Genomic DNA, 19,161 nt, shown 5'->3' on the forward strand with positions numbered 1-19,161 from the left:
GGTACGTGGGCATAGGCCATACACCCAAATACACGCAAGTGGCCCACATCTGGTTTCTTTCCATACCACCGCTCATAAGGAGTTTCATTCTCTTTTAGCGCCGTCGTGGGAAGGCGGTTTCTCACATAGGCAGCTGTAGAAACGGCTTCAGCCCAAAAGATGTCCGATAATGCCGCATGCGCGATCATCGAACGTGCAGACTCCACCAAAGTCCGATTCATTCTTTCTGCTACACCATTCTGTTGGGGTGAGTGTGGCACTGTCAGCTCATGTCTAATTCCTTTCACCTTCAAATAGTTCCGTAATTCAGTAGACAAATACTCGCCGCCATTATCCGTTCGCAAAGTTCCTATTGCCTTGCCGACATCGTTGGTAACGGAAGCTTCAAATTCTACAAACTTCTCTGACACTTCTGACTTGTGTTTCATGAAGTGTACAGCGCAGCACCTTGAGTAATCATCAATAAACGTAACAAAATACTTTGCTCCTCCAATCGATGGCGTGTGCATAGGACCGCAGACATCACTGTGCACCAGCTGTAGTCTTCGCGTCGAGCGAATCTCTCCCACTGCGGGAAACGGTTTTCTACACATCTTTCCTACCAAACATCCTTCGCAGAAAGACAGTTCACTTATTTTCTTGATGTTAATCCCTCGTACGGATTCACTCTCCACACATTTCTTGAGGCGTAGCTCGTGTACGTGTCCAAGACGTTGATGCCATAAGTCGCTACCCTGAGATGACTCAACTGAGACGTACGCAGTGTCCGTAGTGATTGCAACTTGACAGTCTAGTTGATAGAGTTTATCAACCAGTGATCCCATTCCACGAAGCTTTCCATTTCCATCCCAAATACAACATTTTTGGGGACCAAACTCTACAGCGTTGCCCTTAGAAACTGCAGCTCTTACAGAAAAAAGGTTGCAAGTGAGTTTAGGGACGTACAGGACATCATATAAGACTGCTTTCTTGGATTCGGTTGCTTGAAACAGCATATTCATTCGTACACTCCCAGATCCCAACGCTTTCACAACACGGCCATCACCCAGCGCGACATTTTCAGGCTCGGCAAATTCCTGAAAATTCACCAAAACATTCTTTTCTGTCGTCATATGACTTGATGCGCCCGAGTCGATAACCCAAGGACAACAATTTTTTTCTGTAGACTCCACGCTCTCAACAGACGCCATAAACGCAGTAGCATAAACGTCTTCACAACAACAGAGAGAGAAAACAGAATACACTATTATATATATGCTAATTCCTAAAAAATAAATTTTGAATAACAAAAGGAAAAGACACACCTGGACCAATCATAGATCAAATTAACTATTCCTGTGAAATATTTCAAATTTAAAATAACAACGGCAAACATAATATGCATAATAACAACAAAAAAAACCGGACAAACAAATTTAGATTATCCAAAGAGAAATTGAATATTAATTTTGTTATATGAAATGACCCGTTCAGGCTTTTCTTCACATCTTCATTCAGAACTTTTCAATGAAAATGAAAATCTTTTATTGCGAAAGAGTTATCACTTCTTTTCCGCTGCAAATTGTCTCCACTGACTACTGACTCGCTTCGGCTGTGCTCAAACTGTGCATGCAAACCAACAACTCTAAGGCTTCCTTTAACTCACGGAAACGTACAAAGAAAAAAGGTTCGAGGATGTAGGATCCAAATCTTTGGGAAAAATCTGGCGCTCTTTCAAATTTTCACAACGAAAGGCCCTGGCCTATGGTAATCGTTTTCACCTCCGTTAATTTGTAAGAACTCTCATAAAAGACTTACTAAACGATATAATTTGGATATATCAACAAAGTTGAAATGGTAAATTGGCCACCGTAATGATTACAAAAGCTGACGTTTCGAGCGTTAGCCCTTCGTCGGAGCGAATAGAGGAATTGTGGGTTGTGTGTGCTTTTAAAGGCAGAAAATGGAGCTACGTTATTGGTCGGTGCATGGCAACGAGAAAAACATGAATAAATTAGTGGAATGAAAAGCGTTTATTGATCCCTGTGGGATTGAGACTGCCGGTTTGAAAGATGAGCTTTTGTTCAAGATTTTTACGGCTTTCCGTGCCACCTAAGTGCAAGGAAAGACCGCAGATTGCCATATGTTGCTTAGAATGATTAGGTAAATGGTTTAGATGTGTCCTTGTCATTCCTTTCCACGTCTCGAAGGTGTTCTCGGAATCGGTCACCTAGTCTTCTGCCCGTTTCGCCGATGTATATCTTTTTGCAATAAGTGCAAGTTATGCAATAGATTACATTAGCGGAGGTGCACGTGAAGTGATCGGTGATCTTAATGGATCGTTTAGGTCCCGATATTTTATCAGTGTTGTCAATGAAAGGACACGTTTTGCATCGCGCACGAGCGCATTTAAAAGTGCCTGGTTGCTCATTAGTCTGAAAAGAACTTCTGATCAAAAAATTGCCTAAGTTTTTGTCGCGTTTGAATGAAATGAGCGGAGGCTGCGAAAAGATAGTGCTTGTCTCTGGATCGTTTTGAAGTAGTTTGAAGTTTTTAAGAATGATGGATTTAACTGAGTGGTTGTGAGGGTGAAACGTGAGAGTGAATGGAATGCGGTCGGAATCTTCCTTATGCGACGTTTGTAGTGCTGAATGTCGATCAATAAGTTGAGCGCGGTGGTAACCCGCTTGAACAACGGAAGCAGGGTAACCACGTTTATCGAAGAACTGGCACATTGACTCTGATTTGTGGTGAAAATCAGAGTCATTACTACATAAACGACGAAGTCTTAGAAACTGAGAAAAAGGAATGGAATTCTTAACGTGAGATGGATGAGAAGACGAATATAACAAGTAATTATGCGAGTCTGTAGGTTTGTAATACACACTAGTGCATAAACCGTTACCTTCAATTGAAACTTTGACGTCTAAAAAGGATAAAGAATTGTCAGAAATTTCCCAAGTATATTTCAGAGCCGTACAAAGAAAGTGCACTTAGGTGGCACGGAAAGCCGTAAAAATCTTGAACAAAAGCTCATCTTTCAAACCGGCAGTCTCAATCCCACAGGGATCAACGAACGCTTTTCATTCCACTAATTTATTCATGTTTTTCTCGTTGCCATGCACCGACCAATAACGTAGCTCCATTTTCTGCCTTTAAAAGCACACACAACCCACAATTCCTCTATTCGCTCCGACGAAGGGCTAACGCTCGAAACGTCAGCTTTTGTAATCATTACGGTGGCTAATTTACCATTTCAACTTTGTTGATATATCCAAATTATATCGTTACTCCCACCGACGCAGCCCCAAACAGTTTCTTTCGAAACTATCAGCTTTTACTAAACGATAGATAACTGTGCTAATCCTTAGCTTGAAATCAACTTTAAATCAAATCTAGTTTATAAACTAGTAGCTGCGTCTGACGATATAAGACAACAAAAACTGACTACCTTCAATTCGAAAACCACTTAAACTGTTGCGCAAACGCGTGTCTCTTTTCGAACATTATTTTGCTGGTTACAATGCAGTAATGAATAGGAGTGACAAAGTTTCGAAATAAAGTTCCAAGAGTTACGTGTCTGAACTCAGCTAAAGCGAATTATCGTGAAGTCAGTAACCTGTCAGGCACCGACTCAGCAAAAATAACAGCTAAAAATAGTGCATTTGTTTTCTGGACGAGCTGAATCAGCGCGAAAATTACCGATTAGCAGTAACACGGGTGCAAGTGATGTAGTAGTGATATTAAGGCACAAATAAACTGTTTAGTCAGTAATTTAACTAAAGGACTCGGTTTATTGACAATTACAAAAGAACATCAATTGGGTCCTTTTCTATTTATCAGAAATTCTTGCTTGAATCTTACAACTGACAGCTTTTAATCGTAACCTTGGCGTCGTTCCATCTATTTTCCTCATTTAGTCCGTGAATCCTAAGACTGTTCGCCGATTTCGGTGCCAACAAAAAGAGTATCATCGAATGATGTTTTACTTAAGTAACCGCTGATAGTGGTCAAAATATTCAGAAAAGTACAGCATTTCCTTGGCAGTTTTTATTTTGACCTCAACTCAACAAATTAGAGGACAAAAATTAAACAAAGAGACAACAACACGAGCAAGACTTGCTCGAGCATGTAGGGGAAATAAAACGCAATATTAGAACTTCGACGAACGATTCACTCACAAATTTATAAAAGCATCTTAGAAGTGTCCCCAAAAAAATTAGCGAAAAGCTTTCTAAATTGCACGATTATCCTGTTTTTTGAAACCTGTCAGTCTGTGGAAAAACCGAACATGGTTAAGCTGTGCTAAATTAAAGTGAACACTAGTTCATCGGCCGGGAAAGCAAACGGGAAACATAAACTTAATCCGGTTACACAGTATCAGACTTTTCTAAGTCAAAGATTGAGCGTATTCACTCGCAAATTGCAGATCAACATCAGGAATTGATTTCACCAACATCTCTAGCTCATGAGGTAAGCATACAGTACTCCACAAGACTGTCTTCATTTGAGCAACTAGATGACAATAGCATCTTGGATTTGATCAAGAAGAGCACTATAAAGTCCTGCTCTCTAGATCCTCTACCGGAAAAAATTATGCGAAAATGCTTCCATATACTAGTTCCTATTTTAAAGAATATTGTCAATTTGTCACTCACGTCTGGTAAGATGCCCAAAGATCTCAAGTCAGCTATGATCAGACTTCGCCGCAAGAAACCTAATGCTGATACTGAACCTTTAATAACTTTCGTCCGGTCTCAAATCTTCGATTTGTCTCTAAACTTATCGAGAGAACAGTGTTCTTACAACTCGATTGATAATTATTATTTAATGTTATTGGCCGAGTACTTGTCTCTTCCGTTCAAGCGGCGAATATAAAACCAAGCTGGGTCTGAGCGGAAATTCTCAGGTCTTGCTTCCTTTGTGCGGTTGTTTAATTCACGCATCTTTTCTTTTCTGTTGAAATTATAGCTTTGGCAGGTAATTTCCCTTTCACATAAAAATATCACAGCTATGAGGGGCTGCCACCGCCATTCTCTTCAAAACGAAACCTCTGAGAGCCATGCTACCAATGTTAATTTCTGTCTTGCATTGATCCTCAGGAGTCACAAGGTTGGTGAACGAAACACAGACAAGAAAATAACGAAATATCCACTGCATTGTTCCTAGCTAAAAAACAATAATCATAGCTGGGTCTGGATATTACGGCATCAATGAACGAGCTTTTATATAAGGGCTGACTAAGAACAGTGGATAATTAGAGCAACAGAACTACCCCCCTCCCCTGTTCTGTAATCCTCCTTTTTAAAATTCGCTAAATCACATCGACACTGAAAACTCCGATATTGTTTTGGTGGGTGACTATAATATTGATTATTCCACCAAGAATCAGTTACGCCGTAAACTTGATGAATTTGCATTACAACACAGTCTTTCTCACATTTTTTGTAAACCTACTCGGGTCACTGAGAATTCTAGCACCACGATAGACTTGATGTTCGTTAACAACACTCACAGGGTCGTGCAGTCCGATGTTCTGCAGTCAAGCATCAGCGATCATAGCATTGTGTTCTGTACTATCAAGGGAGGTGTAAAGAAACTTCCACCAAAGTTGCTCGAGTATCGTTGTTTTAAAAGCTACGACAAAGAAGCATTCTTGCGTGATCTCAGCAACTTACCTTGGAGCATAATCGAAAGTGTTAATGATGTTGATGATGCCGTGTTCCTCTGGGAAGGTCTTTTCAATAGCATTGCAAACGACCACGCTCCGATAAAATCAAAGCGTGTGAAGGGGACAAAGACACCATGGGTTACGAACAAACTCCTCGAAATTCGGAGTGATCGTGATTACCACTGGAAACAGGCTCAGAAGCGTAAGAACTCGCAGTATCACTGGCAAATGTACCGAAAATTAAGGAACTGTGCGAATAGCGAGGAAAAGAAGCTGAAATCGAAATATTATTGTCGGCTGATAGAAGATGCTAAAGGTGACAGCTCCAAGATGTGGAAAGCAATTAAAGAGACACTTCCCTCTAACCACAATGAAATTAATGCAGTTTTTGGTCATGGAAAATTGCAGACTGACCCCAAAGGCATTGCAGAAACTCTAAACAATCACTTTTCAAGCATCGGTAAGAGCCTTGCAAAGGCCTTTCGTGGTTTAAAACCGACTCAGTACGATGCAGTTCCTACCTTATCGTTCTCTCTCAAGTATGTGACGTCAGCCTTTGTTGAAAAGCAGCTGCGCCTAATGAAAACCAATAAAGCGGTAGGACTAGACAACATCAGTGCACGTTTACTCCGTGATGCAGCAAATGTACTTGCTTCACCTCTGAGGGATATCATAAACCTCTCTTTTGAGAAGGGTCAATTCCCATCATCTTGGAAATGTGCGAAAGTGACTGCTCTTTTCAAAGAAGGTGATAAATCCGATAAAGATAACTATCGTCCCATTTCTATCCTGCCCACGGTCAGTAAAGTAATTGAGAGAGCTGTTCATTCTCAACTTTACGGCTACCTCGACTCTAACAATCTGCTTGCTGTGAACCAGTTTGGCTTTAGACGTGCAAGATCTACCGCTTTAGCTCTAACGCAGTTTACCGATGAAGTGCTAAGTAATATGGATAAAGGATTAGTAAATGGTGTAGTTTTTATTGATCTGAAGAAAGCCTTCGACACCGTTGACCATGTCATTTTACTCGGGAAGCTCAAATCTCTAGGATTACGCAGCAAGAATCTTGAGTGGTTCCATTCCTACTTATCCTCTCGTTACCAGAAGACTGTGATTGGTCAAGCCTCTTCTCCTGCGCGGAAGGTTTCCGTTGGTGTTCCTCGGGGGTCTATTCTCGGTCCATTACTATTTGCCATTTACATCAACGATCTACCCAAGGTCCTTCGGAACACTACGGTCACCTTATTCGCTGATGACACTGCTATCTACTGCTCTTCTCAATCAGCCCGTGACCTACAGACCATGTTGAATCAGGATCTGGACAGGCTAGCTCAGTGGCTCTACGAGTATAAACTTACACTAAATATCTCGAAGTCTAAATTCATGCTCATTGGCGGTCCAAGGAAACTTAACACCTTAGAAGAATTCACATTAATAATCAAGGAGAAGGAGTTAGACAGAGTCAATTCGTTCAAGTATCTGGGCGTAATTATCAATGAGAATCTGACTTGGACTGATCACGTGGATTACATTAAGACCAAAGTATCTCAGAGGCTTGGCGTTTTACAAGAATAAAACATCTTATGCCAAGAAATACAAGGGAACTCTTTGTAAAAGCCATGGTGCTGCCAATCCTTGATTATGCTGATGTGACTTGGGGGGATAAATCCAACACCACTCTGATGAACAAGATCCAATTACTCCAGAATAAAGCAGCTAAATTAATTTTAGATATGCCAAAGCATTCATCAGCAACAGAAGCTCTTGATCTACTTGGTTGGGATACATTGGAAAAAAGACGAAGATCTCATCGTCTATTTTTGGTTTTTAAGTCCTTGAATGGACTAATTGATTGGAATTTTAATTTTAATCATTTTAAAGACATGCATGATTATAACACTCGTTTTAATAACAACATTTGTAAACCACAATCAAAGCGTACATGGGGTCAGCATCGGTTTGTTTGTCATGCAGTAGATGACTGGAACGCTCTCCCAGACGGCATTAGGAACATTTCCGATTTTTCAGTTTTTAGACGTCTTGTTAAAAATATGTAGTCTCTTCTATTGATTATGCCCTTTTATCCTTTTCTTGATAACCATATTTATATTTTCTGTTATCCTTACGTTAGACTTATGCAGGGCCTCACTGAAAACCACACTTTGTGACGTGGGCTCCCTGTCAAAAGATCTTACTTATTAAAAGACAACGCAGAAAAAAAACAAAACAAAAAAAAATTGTCATGCAGCCTTCAAGATGAACAATGAAGAAAATGTGTAATGAAGAAAATTATCTCAGTTTACTTGCAGTTCTGTGTTAGTGAAAAGAATTTTTCACTCGAAATTTGTGAAATGGGGCGCAAGGAAAAGCACCGTGATAGAATTTGAGCAGAGTTTTGGGAAGTTATGAGCTAGAATTTGGAAAATTTAAAGGTCTGAAAAGTTTTGCATGAAGGAGCGGACGAGAAATTGATTAAGTAGAGATGCCGCCAGCAACCCATTTCGCAGCAAAATTTGTGGCGCTTTTGTTGAGAGAAACAATGAATAGCGAAATAGGAACCAAATGGAAAATGTTTCTGTCATTTCTTTACCATATTGCCTTTAATTCTTGATGCTAATGAAGTACATCTCAGTGGATAAACTTCTCCCCCGTTCATGCGCGAGTAATAGGAGAGCTTTCGAAACAAAGTCAATCTCTTCAAGGAAACTGTTTTTGATGATGTTGTCTTTTTTACGAACGGCATAGTGTCTTAGGTTAGTCGATTCCAATCACATTTTTTTGCTGTCAGTAGAATTGAATTCTCTTCGCATTCTTTGAGCGAAAGAAGAGCTAGTATACAGTCTTTACCATATTAGCTTCTGTGTGATTAATGTGAGCGACGCTCTATGTAGGTTTTGAAATAGAGAGTTTCGAAAAGTCAGGCTCATGGCTTACTTCATTTGGGAAATGTCAAAAACGCAAGAATTAATCTCAAAACTGAGAAAACTTGTGGAGTTGGCAGTTGTGCACTGAATAACGAGTCTGTTTTCAGCTCTTTCAGGTTTCTGAGTTGTTTTAAAGATTCACAGTTTCAAAGGCATACCTCTTTTTGGTTTGCAATACAGAGAATTAGTATTGAGAGAGATCGCTCGGCGTTAAATTAATTTATTCCCACAAATGATTTCAAACTGCCATAAAACAGAACAACAGAGCTTTGTATAGTTAAAGTTAGAATTGGCCAAATGTTTGTCGCATGTAACAGCTTCCAGTTTTTGATCGTACTCCTCTTAAAGGTTTATCGAGCCCCAGGACGCCAAATTTCTCGACGCGGCATATTACGTCGATAGGTGTACTCTTTTAAGTGTTCCTAGCGTAGTAGTTTAGTAAACAGAGTGTGAGGGTGTTACATGGGTGGGGATCTAACTTGCTATTGTTCTCTAATCGGTGCCTGGACGCAATCTAAACACCTTTAAGGTCTAAATAGTCGGTTTTCCTTATTCTAATCATTGCTTGGACAACGCCTTTTATGAAAGTTGAAATAGATTTCAAAGATTTAAAGTTGAAATAGATTTTTCTAAAGCCTCTGACTCCGTGTGTCATGCGAAACTTTTGTCAAAGCTTCGCAAGTTTGGAATTGACGGTTCACTGCTGGACTGGTTTTCGAGTTATCTCACCGGGCGACAACAGCGTGTTGTCGTAAATGGCAGTTTTTCAACCTGGAGTATAGTTAAGTCTGGAGTTCCACAGGGCTCAGTTTTAGGCCCCGTACTATTTTTGATGTTTGTAAATGACATGCCGAATGTTCTAAAGTCCTCGTCTCTAGCTATGTATGCTGATGACTCGAAATGTTTCAAAACCAACAAAGCTGCATCTGATATCTGTGACTTCCAAGATGATTTAAACCTCCTCTGCAACTGGTCATTCTTAAGTGAACTGTATTTCCAGCCTATACAGTGTCACAATCTGAGAATAAGCCGAAAGAAAACTAGCTTACAACGTATATATAACCTAAACAATACCGAGCTAAAGCTTGTCACCAAAGAATGGGACCTTGGGCTTACAGTCACTAAGGACCTCACATGGAACAAACATAATTCAGACTGTCTCTAAAGCTAACAAACTTTCGGGATTTATCAAGAGACATTGTCATACAATTGAAAATGAAAAAACTTTAACTTTATTATACTCTTCTTTGATAAGATCGCATTTTAGATTCGCTTCACAGGTTTGGGCCCCACAGTCTGTAATTAAGAACCTTCTATTAATTGAAAGGACTCAAAGACGAGCTACTAAATTAATTTGCAAAAACAAGAACATGAGCTATCAACACCGTCTAATTGATCTTAATTTACTGCCCATTAATTATTGGCTTGAATATTTAGACCTGCTTTTCTTTCTTACATGTAAATTATAACATAACCAAAGTAAAGCGCGCGCTCTGATTGGTCAATTTAGCGTCCCCCATTTGCCCATGGGTGTACGCTGCTGACGTGAGCAAATGCAAAGACTATTTTTCCGCGCGCGCTTGTTTTTTCTGGTCACGTAAGATTTGTTAAATAAAAGGGAACTCTTTAGCTACAATGTATCAATGTTATGTTATAAAACAAATGGTAAACACCACACCGTACACTATTGAGTTATGGATGCACTTGGGAGGTTTGCTAAGCACTCAAGAAGCTAGAGTCACTCTCGGCAATCGCCTCGAGCGACTCTTACGTTTCTTTCGTGCTTAGCAACCTCCCGCGTGTATCCATAACTCAATAGTGTACGCTGTGGTGTTTACCATTTGTTAACTAGGGATCGTTAGACTTAACATAGAAAACTATGTTAAATTTTGTAATAGCAAATCACGTCGTGGTGCATCGGGAATTTACCTAGCAACACCTTACTTTCGAACTTCACTTTTTAGGGATTCATTTTTTGTAAGACTTTCTAATATTTGGAATGCTGTTCCCGATCATATCAAAGCTGAAACTTCGTTGTCTTGTTTTAAAACTAAGCTCAAATCTTTCTATTTTCTTAGGTTAAATCAAATGGAGATAATGTTCGTACCTTTAAGTTGATTTGTCCTAAATGTCGTAAATTTAATGCTTTTACAGTTTGTCCTTGTTAATTCCGCAGTCAGTTGTAAAATATGTACTATATGTTTGTTCTTTTTCTTAATGCGTTGGGTTGGGATTTTAAATCTAATTTAGGGGTTGAGATTAAGGGCGTAAATATCTTGGAGGGGACTTAGAGTCCTATTGTATTTACACCCACCTTCGGGTGAATCATTAAGTAAATAAATAAAAAAATAATAATAATCTGCATATAGAATTTTCTGGGCTCCTGTCTGTTTTTCCTAAATAAATTTTTCCAGTTGTTTGATTAATAACCTCAAGCGTTTTTCTTAATCAGACAGTTTTCGTAATCAGGATACTGACTGACCACCAGAACGCCTTTTGTTATGAAAACTTTTCATAGTGGAAAGAAAAAAGCTACTAATACCCTTTGCGACTCATATTCTTTTTTCAAAAAACTAATACATCCAACCCTACAAAGACTAACTTGAAGAACCACATAGCGTATTTATGATAAATACCTCTACAGAGTGTTTTTTATCCGAGTGAGTTCAATCCTTCTTTCAGGGCTCAATTAGTAGCTTGAAAACAAACCACTTATGCGGCAAATTAAACATGACAGTTTTTAATAACTTGCACGTGATCTCTTCAGTGGTGCCAAATTAAAACAACTTAACGCATAAGAGTTACCGACATCACCCTTAGTTAAATGTCCATTAGTCCGTCTTAAATAAGGGATAAAATATATTTTGGAGTAGTTGCTTTTTTTTTTTCGTTCTGTTCTTTCTTCTTCATGTCTTGCGGTAAAATTAGTTTATCACCTTGAACAAAGACATAAAAACTCAAAGCTATACACCACTTTCATAAATGGCTGCCGGATTGATATTCTTTTGTTTAAATTCAAATTAGCCTCACTAGCCTCACTTGAGATAATGCATTCTTTTGAATTTTGAACTGGAGAACGAGGCCAGAAAGGCTAATTTAAATTTAAACAAAAGAATATCAATCAGGCAGCCATTTATGAAAATAGTCAATGCCTTGTCATACGTATCTTAATAAAAACATCGCAACGAATTTAACAAAACTGGTAATGTTAGTAATTATTCACTAGATAAAACGAAATGTTCTTCGTCTAAATCAATTACACATCAAGACATAATGACCGCGCGTAGGAAACGTCAGGGTGAAAAGAGCTCAGACGACTCATACCTTGAAGGAAGCATAGATTTAAAAGAATATTAACTATTGTGAATACTTTGTGTTGATTAAACTGGGAATCCACGATTTTTGCCATTTAGATTTTGTGAAATTTGAACAAATTCACAGCCAAATTGTTTCAAACGGCTAAGTTTTATGATGTTTCAGCTCAAAGTTTAGAGACCTGCTGGCTTTATAGTTGCCCACGAGTATTAAACATTTTATTGCGAAACTGCAGAAAAGTTTTGTCAAGCAGAGCTATTTCAATTGCTATTTCAATATTTCAGAGCTATTTTAATCCAAGAGAGTATAAGTGGTGACTTTTTAAGGTCTTACCAGGCTACAAGCGTCTCAAAGACGTTTATTGCACCTGAATTCGTCTCATATCTGACAAACCACAGAAGATTTAAACCTCGCGCTAAACGATTTACTTCACGGAGGGTCCTACACACGGTCAAAGGAATAAGCAGCTTCAATCTGGAAAGGGATGTGCTTCTGTGCGGGGACGTGGCCATAAATCCTGGCCCGAAAGGAAAGAAGTCTATGTTGAAATACCCATGCAGTGAATGCCACAAAGCAGTTAGAAACAACCAAAACGCCATTTTGTGTGCCACATGTGGTAACTGGTCACACGCTAAATGCCTCAATATGTCTCGGACTATTTTCCAGTACTACCTAGACCAGCCTGATATTGATTGGACCTGTCCAGCTTGTGCTCTACCGCCACTAACGGACTCCTTCTTTGAAGAAGTTTCTGAAGGTGATACACTAATTCCAGCCGAGGAGTATCAAGCGGAAACAACTCAAAATACGGCCTTCGAGCAGTTTCTTTATAGAGATGTCACAGAAATTACTTCTGAAAACGATCAGCTAGAACTCTTTAGGAAACATCACAATAAGGATTTCTTAATTGCCCACTTGAACATTAACAGCATCCAAAATAAATTTGAAGAACTGAGCGAAGTAATCAAGAAAATCAACGCCCACATAATGTTCGTAAGTGAGACCAAGATCGACGCGAGCTATCCCAACGCTCAGTTCAAAGTTCCGAACTACTCCCTCTACCGAAATGATAGGAAAAAGGGCGGCGGAGGAATTATGGCTTTAATATCTCAATCGCTAGTCAGGACACAGCTTAAACCTGATAAATCCTTTAAGACACTGGAAATAATTGCCTTCGAAATCAAAACAGATATGGACAATATGGTAATTGTTGGCATTTATCGTCCCCCGAGAGCTCTGTGTGGCGAATATCGAACACTGTTGGAAAGCGAACTCAGTTATGTCTGTAACTGGACAAGCTTGAACGGAAATTTTGTTGTAGTTACTGGCGACCTAAATCTGAACAGACTTCGCCCTGACAAACCTGAAGGTAAACTGCTTCTCGATTTGGAAGTTGAACAAGGTTTTGAATGTCTAATTACTAAGCCAACAAGAATAGAAAAGCGTGGAATAATTATAACAGAGAGTTTGATAGATGTTTTTCTCACTAATAGACCGGATAGCTTCCAGCTATCTGGTAATTACCATCCTTGCTTAAGTGATCACGACCTTGTTTACGGTGTCCTGAAGCAGAAAATAAATCACAACAAACCAAAGGTCATCACATTTAGGAGCTATAAGAACTTTGACCCTGAACATTATAAACAGCTTTTGTCCTCTGCCCCATGGCACGTTGGACAATTGTTTGATGACGTCGACGATCAAGTTTACGTGTGGAATGCACTTATGAACAATATACTGGACGAAGTGGCACCTGTGAAAAAAATGCGTGTGCGTGATAAAGATGTGCCCTACATGACGTCTCATTGGAAAAGTGCGATTAGAACTAAACGCAAAGCAAATGACAAGTACTTGAAAGACAAAACACCAGAAAATTGGGAATTACGACGTGAAGCCAGAAACGAGGCCACTAAACAAAGAAGAATCGCCGTCAAACAGTACTGGTATAATAAGTCAGACGATTTGAAAATCAATCCCAAGGCGTTCTTCAAAACTTTCAAGCCATTTTTGGGCTCTAAGAGCTGTACTGAAAGAAACGACATCCACTTAAAAATAAACGGCAGTATGATAACGAATCAACAACAAGTGGCTGAGGAATTGGTTGAGCATTTTGCTACCTTGGCGGATGGCATTGGCGGTACAGCGATTGAAAGAAAGTCAATAGAGGACTTTAGAGACCATCCTTGTGTTCAGAGGATACAACATGAAAATAGGAATTCCACTCAGACCATCGAAATCGAATTGGTTACACAGGGACAAGTCCTTGCTGTTCTCGATTCGCTGAACATAAACAAAGCCACCGGCACTGATGGAATTCCTTCAAAGGCTTTAAAAATAGGTGCTAATGAATTATCCGCTCCACTAACCACCTTGTTCAATAGAGTACCGAAGCCCTGACGTCACGTTTCCATGGTTGCATTTCTGCTGGATCTAAACAAACTCACATGTGTTTAACATGGCGGCGTTGTCGATAACATCGTTCGCAAAATACTTCTCAGATGAGCCTAAATCTTTAAACCGTGGCGAAAACCATTACCAATCTGGACACGTTCTATCTTTTTGCTATTGTGATGGAATTATCAGAGGGTCAGTGCAAGCGAGCATGAAAAGTACGACGTATAAAGTCACAGTAAGTGTAAAATTTCTATTACTCGATGTCTATCCGTTAACATCGCCAAACCAAAACTTATTTAAATTAAGTGATTTCGAATCTTCGTTTAAAGGAAATCTTGAAAAGTAAGCTTATATTTCTTTTTCTCTTTCCTTCGCAGATATATCTTCAAGAAAACGAAATACGTTCCACAGAATGCGAGTGCCCTCGTGGCGGTTCAAAGTGTAGTCACGCTGTAGCTCTGTTCCTTCATGGCTACCACAACTTAAGTAGAACTGACATCGAATGTCAGTGGAAGAAACAAAAGGCATCCGAGGTGGTTAAAACGGTAGAAGATCTGTATCCACCCAAAGAAACTAAAGTCCTAAAACGAAAAACTACAGATGAGGACAGAGAATGGCTACGGAACAAGCTGAAGAGATACGGCGAGTTCACAGGAATGTTATGGCTTTTGAGCCCCGAACCTGACAAAGAGAATCGTCTGCCGATCTCCACAGTCGAAGAAATCATTTTATCGAGAGAGTTTGTTGAAAGCGGACTTGATACAAATTTCTTGTTGGAAAAATTGAAAGTAAGTGAGCAGCAAGTGAAATCAGTCTGTGAGATCACGAAAGAGCAACGTGAATGTGGAGAGTGGCATGTGGTGAGAAAAGGACGTTTGACTGCTAGCAATTTTGGTCCAGTTCTTGAAGCAAAAAGAGTCACTCCTTCCCTTATCAAGCGTGTTCTTGGAGAATACGACATCTCTCGAGTGCAGGCTGTTCGATGGGGTGTCGTTAACGAGAAAGAAGGAATAAAGGCCTTCACCAAATTAACAATGAAAGTAGTAAAGGATTGTGGCCTTTGGCTACACAAGTCTGGTGTTTTGGGTGCATCACCAGATGGACTTGTTGATGACAATGCGATCATTGAAGTCAAATGCCCTTACACACATCGCAATTCAACAATTGAGGAGGCTGTTAAAGACCCTAAGTTCTGTTTAGTAAAGAGAGATGCTGGCTATTGTTTAAAACAATCCCACCACTACTGGCATCAAGTCCAGGGTCAGCTGTTTATAACTGGGAAGCAAATCTGTTACTTTGTGGTTTGGACAACAATGCAAACTGTTGTGTTGGCAATCCAGAAAGACTGCACATGGGAACCAAATCTTCTTTCACTTCAAGAATTTTATACAATTCACATGATTCCTGCACTTGTTGATGGTGGTCTTTAAATTTTAAGACTTTGTTGTAAAATTAATGTAGTTTTTTATAAAGTAATGGATTTGATAATACATACTTTTAGAAATATTTTTTAAAATATTGTTTTATTTGGTAAAATCATTGCAACTTTTACAACAAATATGCAGTAACTGAAGGGTGTATATAAAATAAAAATGTTCATGTTAATCTTAAAATTGTTTTTCTTTAAACAGCAACATTTGCTGGGGTTTTTACATTAGCTACTTGAGACAAGAAAATGATAGATTCATTGCAATCGTATTTGAATACAGTTGGTTATCTGAATTCATAATAAGACTAGCATAAGGGTGTGGTGGCAGGAATACTGATCAGAAATAAATAGTTTGTCATTAAGTTGTGTATCATGATTCCTTGTATCATGAGCAAGTAAAATAGGGTTACAAGCTTTTCACAGATCACACAACACCTGTCCACTCTTTGTATCAGAATACAGTTAATTGATTAACTATGATCAGACAATGCCAATGTATACCAGGCCTTAGTAAACTGATGTAAGATGATCAATATTTCAATTAAAATGACTAATCAAAGTCAACAGTGTCATTGGTTTCCTTAATTAATGGGTTTTGTAAATTAACTAAAGCACCACATAGCTGTATAATCTTACCAGAGAGGGATCGCAAGTATGGTGGCACAAAATTTAAAATTTTATAGTTCTTCAATCTAGCATTAGCACGTTCTACGTGTATACGACATTTTGCAATGCTCTTTGTTAACTTAACTTCACTTTCTGTAAATTTTCCATTGTTCAAGAATGGGGGAATGTTCACATATACACCATTAGGAACAATATCATTTATCAAAAACCCTTTATCCGCAAGTATAATATCCCCAGCAACAAAATGCTTTAATATTCCTGACTTTTGAACCGTTACTTTATCTGATACTGAGCCAGGGAAAAGTTTACTTACATAAGTTATAACCGCGTTGGGTGCCACACCAACAATTGTCTTAAAAGAATTCATACCCCTGTACGTTGAATATGTCAATTTTTGGTCACTCATAAGCTTAGGTGTAGCAACCTCGATATCGGTGCAATCTATTACCATACGACAGTCTCCAAATAAGCTAAATGAGCCTGGAAGTGAAGTTTTGTTTTTTTGTCTGGATGGAACAGCTATCTCCATTTGATCTTCATATAGAATTTGGTGCAAAACATGGATAAATGTTGTCACAATATTCGCTATTGTAGCAGTACTGCAACTAAAAAGTTCAGCTAAATGTAAGTTATGATAATTATGTCTAATCTTCATCAATGTTATCAATATTTGATCTTCAAAAGATATCTTGTCTACTTTCCAGCCACACACGTAAACAATATCGTTGCGGTATCTTTCGGCATATTCGACAACAATGTGGAACATTTCTTTGTTTGGGAGGCCAGTTTCCATGTTGATTACCTTTGAATCCATGTTAAAAGAGCTGTAGTTTCTTTTTAAGTAGCTTTCTTTTTCTTTCAACTCGGATACTTGGGTCTTTAATGTCCCTAGCTCTGCTTGTAGCAGGATATTTTCAGTCTGCAAAGTAGTGCATTTCATTTGCATCTCCTCGCAACTGAGCTCGCAAGGCTCGTTCTGGTTGCTCTTCGTCGAAGATTCTGAAAGGATCTGCTCGATAGTCGTTGTCTCTGGGACTTCAGTTCTTTGCTTTTTCCTTTTTGGAGCATTTCGAGATTCAAATAGTTTGTCTTTATTCCAGGAAAAGACCTCGGGGCCTTCTTCTTTACTTCCTCGGAAATGACAACTACAAACTCGAGCGCCTTTGCCAGGTTCACGATCAGCTCGTCTGGAGAGAGAAAACGAAGGTTTTAAACTTTAATCATAACGTAAAAAAAAGCTTTTTTTCTCTCTAGAGGTCTTTCAAAGGTATAATCCACAGGTCAGTGCACTTTTGAGTGGTTAAATAAAACCATCTTCCGCGTAACTATAACCGACACGTGGCCGTGCATCATGGTGGTCATTGTACCAAAAATCAACCTACCTTATTAGAGAAATCCATTTTCTTCTTTGAGCAGGATCTTTGGGGAAACGGTAAAAGCTGCAATTGTGACTTTCTGACTGATGATTGCAGTCGGGAACGAAGCATTGGCCCATTTTATGATGAGATGTAACGAAAGACGCCAAATAGTGTTTAGATCCAGCAAAAATGCTACCATGGTAACATGACGTCACACTTCGGCACTCTATTCTTGTATTAACAAGAATGCATGGCCTAGTGAATGGAAGCATGGGCATTGGGCCCCAGTATACAAAAAGGATGACAGGAATGCAAAGGAAAACTACCGGCCCATAACTCTCTTACCATGTGTAAGTAAAGTTCTTGAGAAGTTGGTTGGAGCGCAGATCAACTCTGGCTTCGGTAATCGCATTTACCAACACTCATCCGCTTATCGCAAGCTCACAGCTGCGAAACAACATTGATCAATTTAGTGGAAGATTGGAGACTGGCAAGGGATCGAAAACAGGTTGTGAGCATACTTTCAACTGACATGTCAAAGGCATTTGACTCGTTACATCCACCACTACTTCTGAACAAGCTTGAAGCGTACGGTTTTCAGGAAAGCGTTATTCAACTTTTAAACAGCTACTTAAATGAACGGAAATATCAAGTAAAGATCGGCTGTCATGTTAGTTCGAGCCGATTCGTGAGTCGTGGCTGTCCTCGGGGTTCCGCGCTTGGCCCGTTGTTATGGAATGTTTTCCAGAATGACCTATCCTACTGCCTAACAGCGAACTTGTCTATGTATGCCGACGACCATCAAATTTACCACGCAGGAGCAGACCAGGCAGCTGTGACAACCCAGTTAAAGGATAGTGCCAACTTAGCAACAACGTGGTACAATTCTAACTTATTGGCGGGAAACCTCAAAAAGTACCAAGTTTTGAACTTGGGCTCCACTCAAAATGACAGCAATATTTGCGTGAATGATGTTGTGATTGAAACTAAAGATAATATCATACTTCTAGGAGTAGTGTTGGATTCTAAGCTAAATTTCTCTGAGCATGTAATCTCTATTTGTAAAAAAGCCAGCCAGAGAATTGGTGTTTTAATGAGACTACGTAATTTAATTCCTATGAAATCTAAGTTAATATTATTCAAAAGCGCGATATTACCATTCCTCACGTACTGTCACCTAGTGTGGCATTTTTGTAAAGCGAGTGACACTCGAAAGCTTGAAAGACTACAAGAAAGAGGACTTAGAGCGGTTTTCAAGGATAATAATTCTAGTTATGAACAACTATTAGAGAAGGCAGATCTGCCAACACTACTAAATAGTCGCTTACAGGATCTGTGCATACTTATGTATAAAGTAAGGCATAAACTGTGCCCTGCATATATAAGTAACATCTTTAAAAAACCAAATAGTAATTACAATCTGCGGCAAGCAGATTTCTCTATACCTAGGTATGAGACAGTCAC

At 39.2% G+C, this 19,161-nt stretch overlaps 3 protein-coding genes across 3 annotated transcripts; 2 read left to right on the top strand and 1 right to left on the bottom strand.

Moving 5' to 3' along the window:
• The first annotated feature begins 9,421 nt into the window (after positions 1 to 9,421).
• LOC148721217 (uncharacterized) lies at positions 9,422 to 14,286 on the top strand. Its single transcript, XM_088736105.1, has 2 exons — positions 9,422 to 9,564; positions 12,174 to 14,286. The coding sequence occupies exons 1-2, from the start codon at positions 9,422 to 9,424 to the stop codon at positions 14,284 to 14,286; spliced, it is 2,256 nt and encodes a 751-aa protein (XP_088592231.1).
• On the top strand, positions 14,266 to 16,271 carry LOC148721218 (uncharacterized). The gene is made up of 2 exons (XM_088734773.1): positions 14,266 to 14,518; positions 14,661 to 16,271. Exons 1-2 carry the CDS (start codon positions 14,345 to 14,347, stop codon positions 15,711 to 15,713), a joined length of 1,227 nt encoding a protein of 408 aa, XP_088590899.1. The 5' UTR covers positions 14,266 to 14,344; the 3' UTR covers positions 15,714 to 16,271.
• Positions 15,788 to 17,990, bottom strand: LOC111340284 (uncharacterized). The gene is made up of 2 exons (XM_088734767.1): positions 17,722 to 17,990; positions 15,788 to 17,526 (listed from the first exon to the last, which is right to left on the bottom strand). Exons 1-2 carry the CDS (start codon positions 17,973 to 17,975, stop codon positions 16,263 to 16,265), a joined length of 1,518 nt encoding a protein of 505 aa, XP_088590893.1. The 5' UTR covers positions 17,976 to 17,990; the 3' UTR covers positions 15,788 to 16,262.
• Positions 17,991 to 19,161: the final 1,171 nt, after the last annotated feature.

This window comes from Stylophora pistillata, chromosome 10 (genome assembly GCF_964205215.1).
Source record: "Stylophora pistillata chromosome 10, jaStyPist1.2, whole genome shotgun sequence".
In the NCBI taxonomy this organism is placed as follows: domain Eukaryota; kingdom Metazoa; phylum Cnidaria; class Anthozoa; order Scleractinia; family Pocilloporidae; genus Stylophora; species Stylophora pistillata.

Excerpts from the sequence above, each read along its gene's own strand:
- LOC148721218 (XM_088734773.1), top strand. The coding sequence starts at position 14,345 with ATGGCGGCGTTGTCGATAACATCGTTCGCAAAATACTTCTCAGATGAG. Across the intron at positions 14,519-14,660 it reads GTACGACGTATAAAGTCACA|ATATATCTTCAAGAAAACGA; the intron begins GTAAGTGTAAAA and ends TTTCCTTCGCAG.
- LOC111340284 (XM_088734767.1), bottom strand. The coding sequence starts at position 17,975 with ATGCCCATGCTTCCATTCACTAGGCCATGCATTCTTGTTAATACAAGA. Across the intron at positions 17,527-17,721 it reads AAATGGATTTCTCTAATAAG|ACGAGCTGATCGTGAACCTG; the intron begins GTAGGTTGATTT and ends TTCTCTCTCCAG.
- LOC148721217 (XM_088736105.1), top strand. The coding sequence starts at position 9,422 with ATGCCGAATGTTCTAAAGTCCTCGTCTCTAGCTATGTATGCTGATGAC. Across the intron at positions 9,565-12,173 it reads TGGTCATTCTTAAGTGAACT|AGCTATTTTAATCCAAGAGA; the intron begins GTATTTCCAGCC and ends TCAATATTTCAG.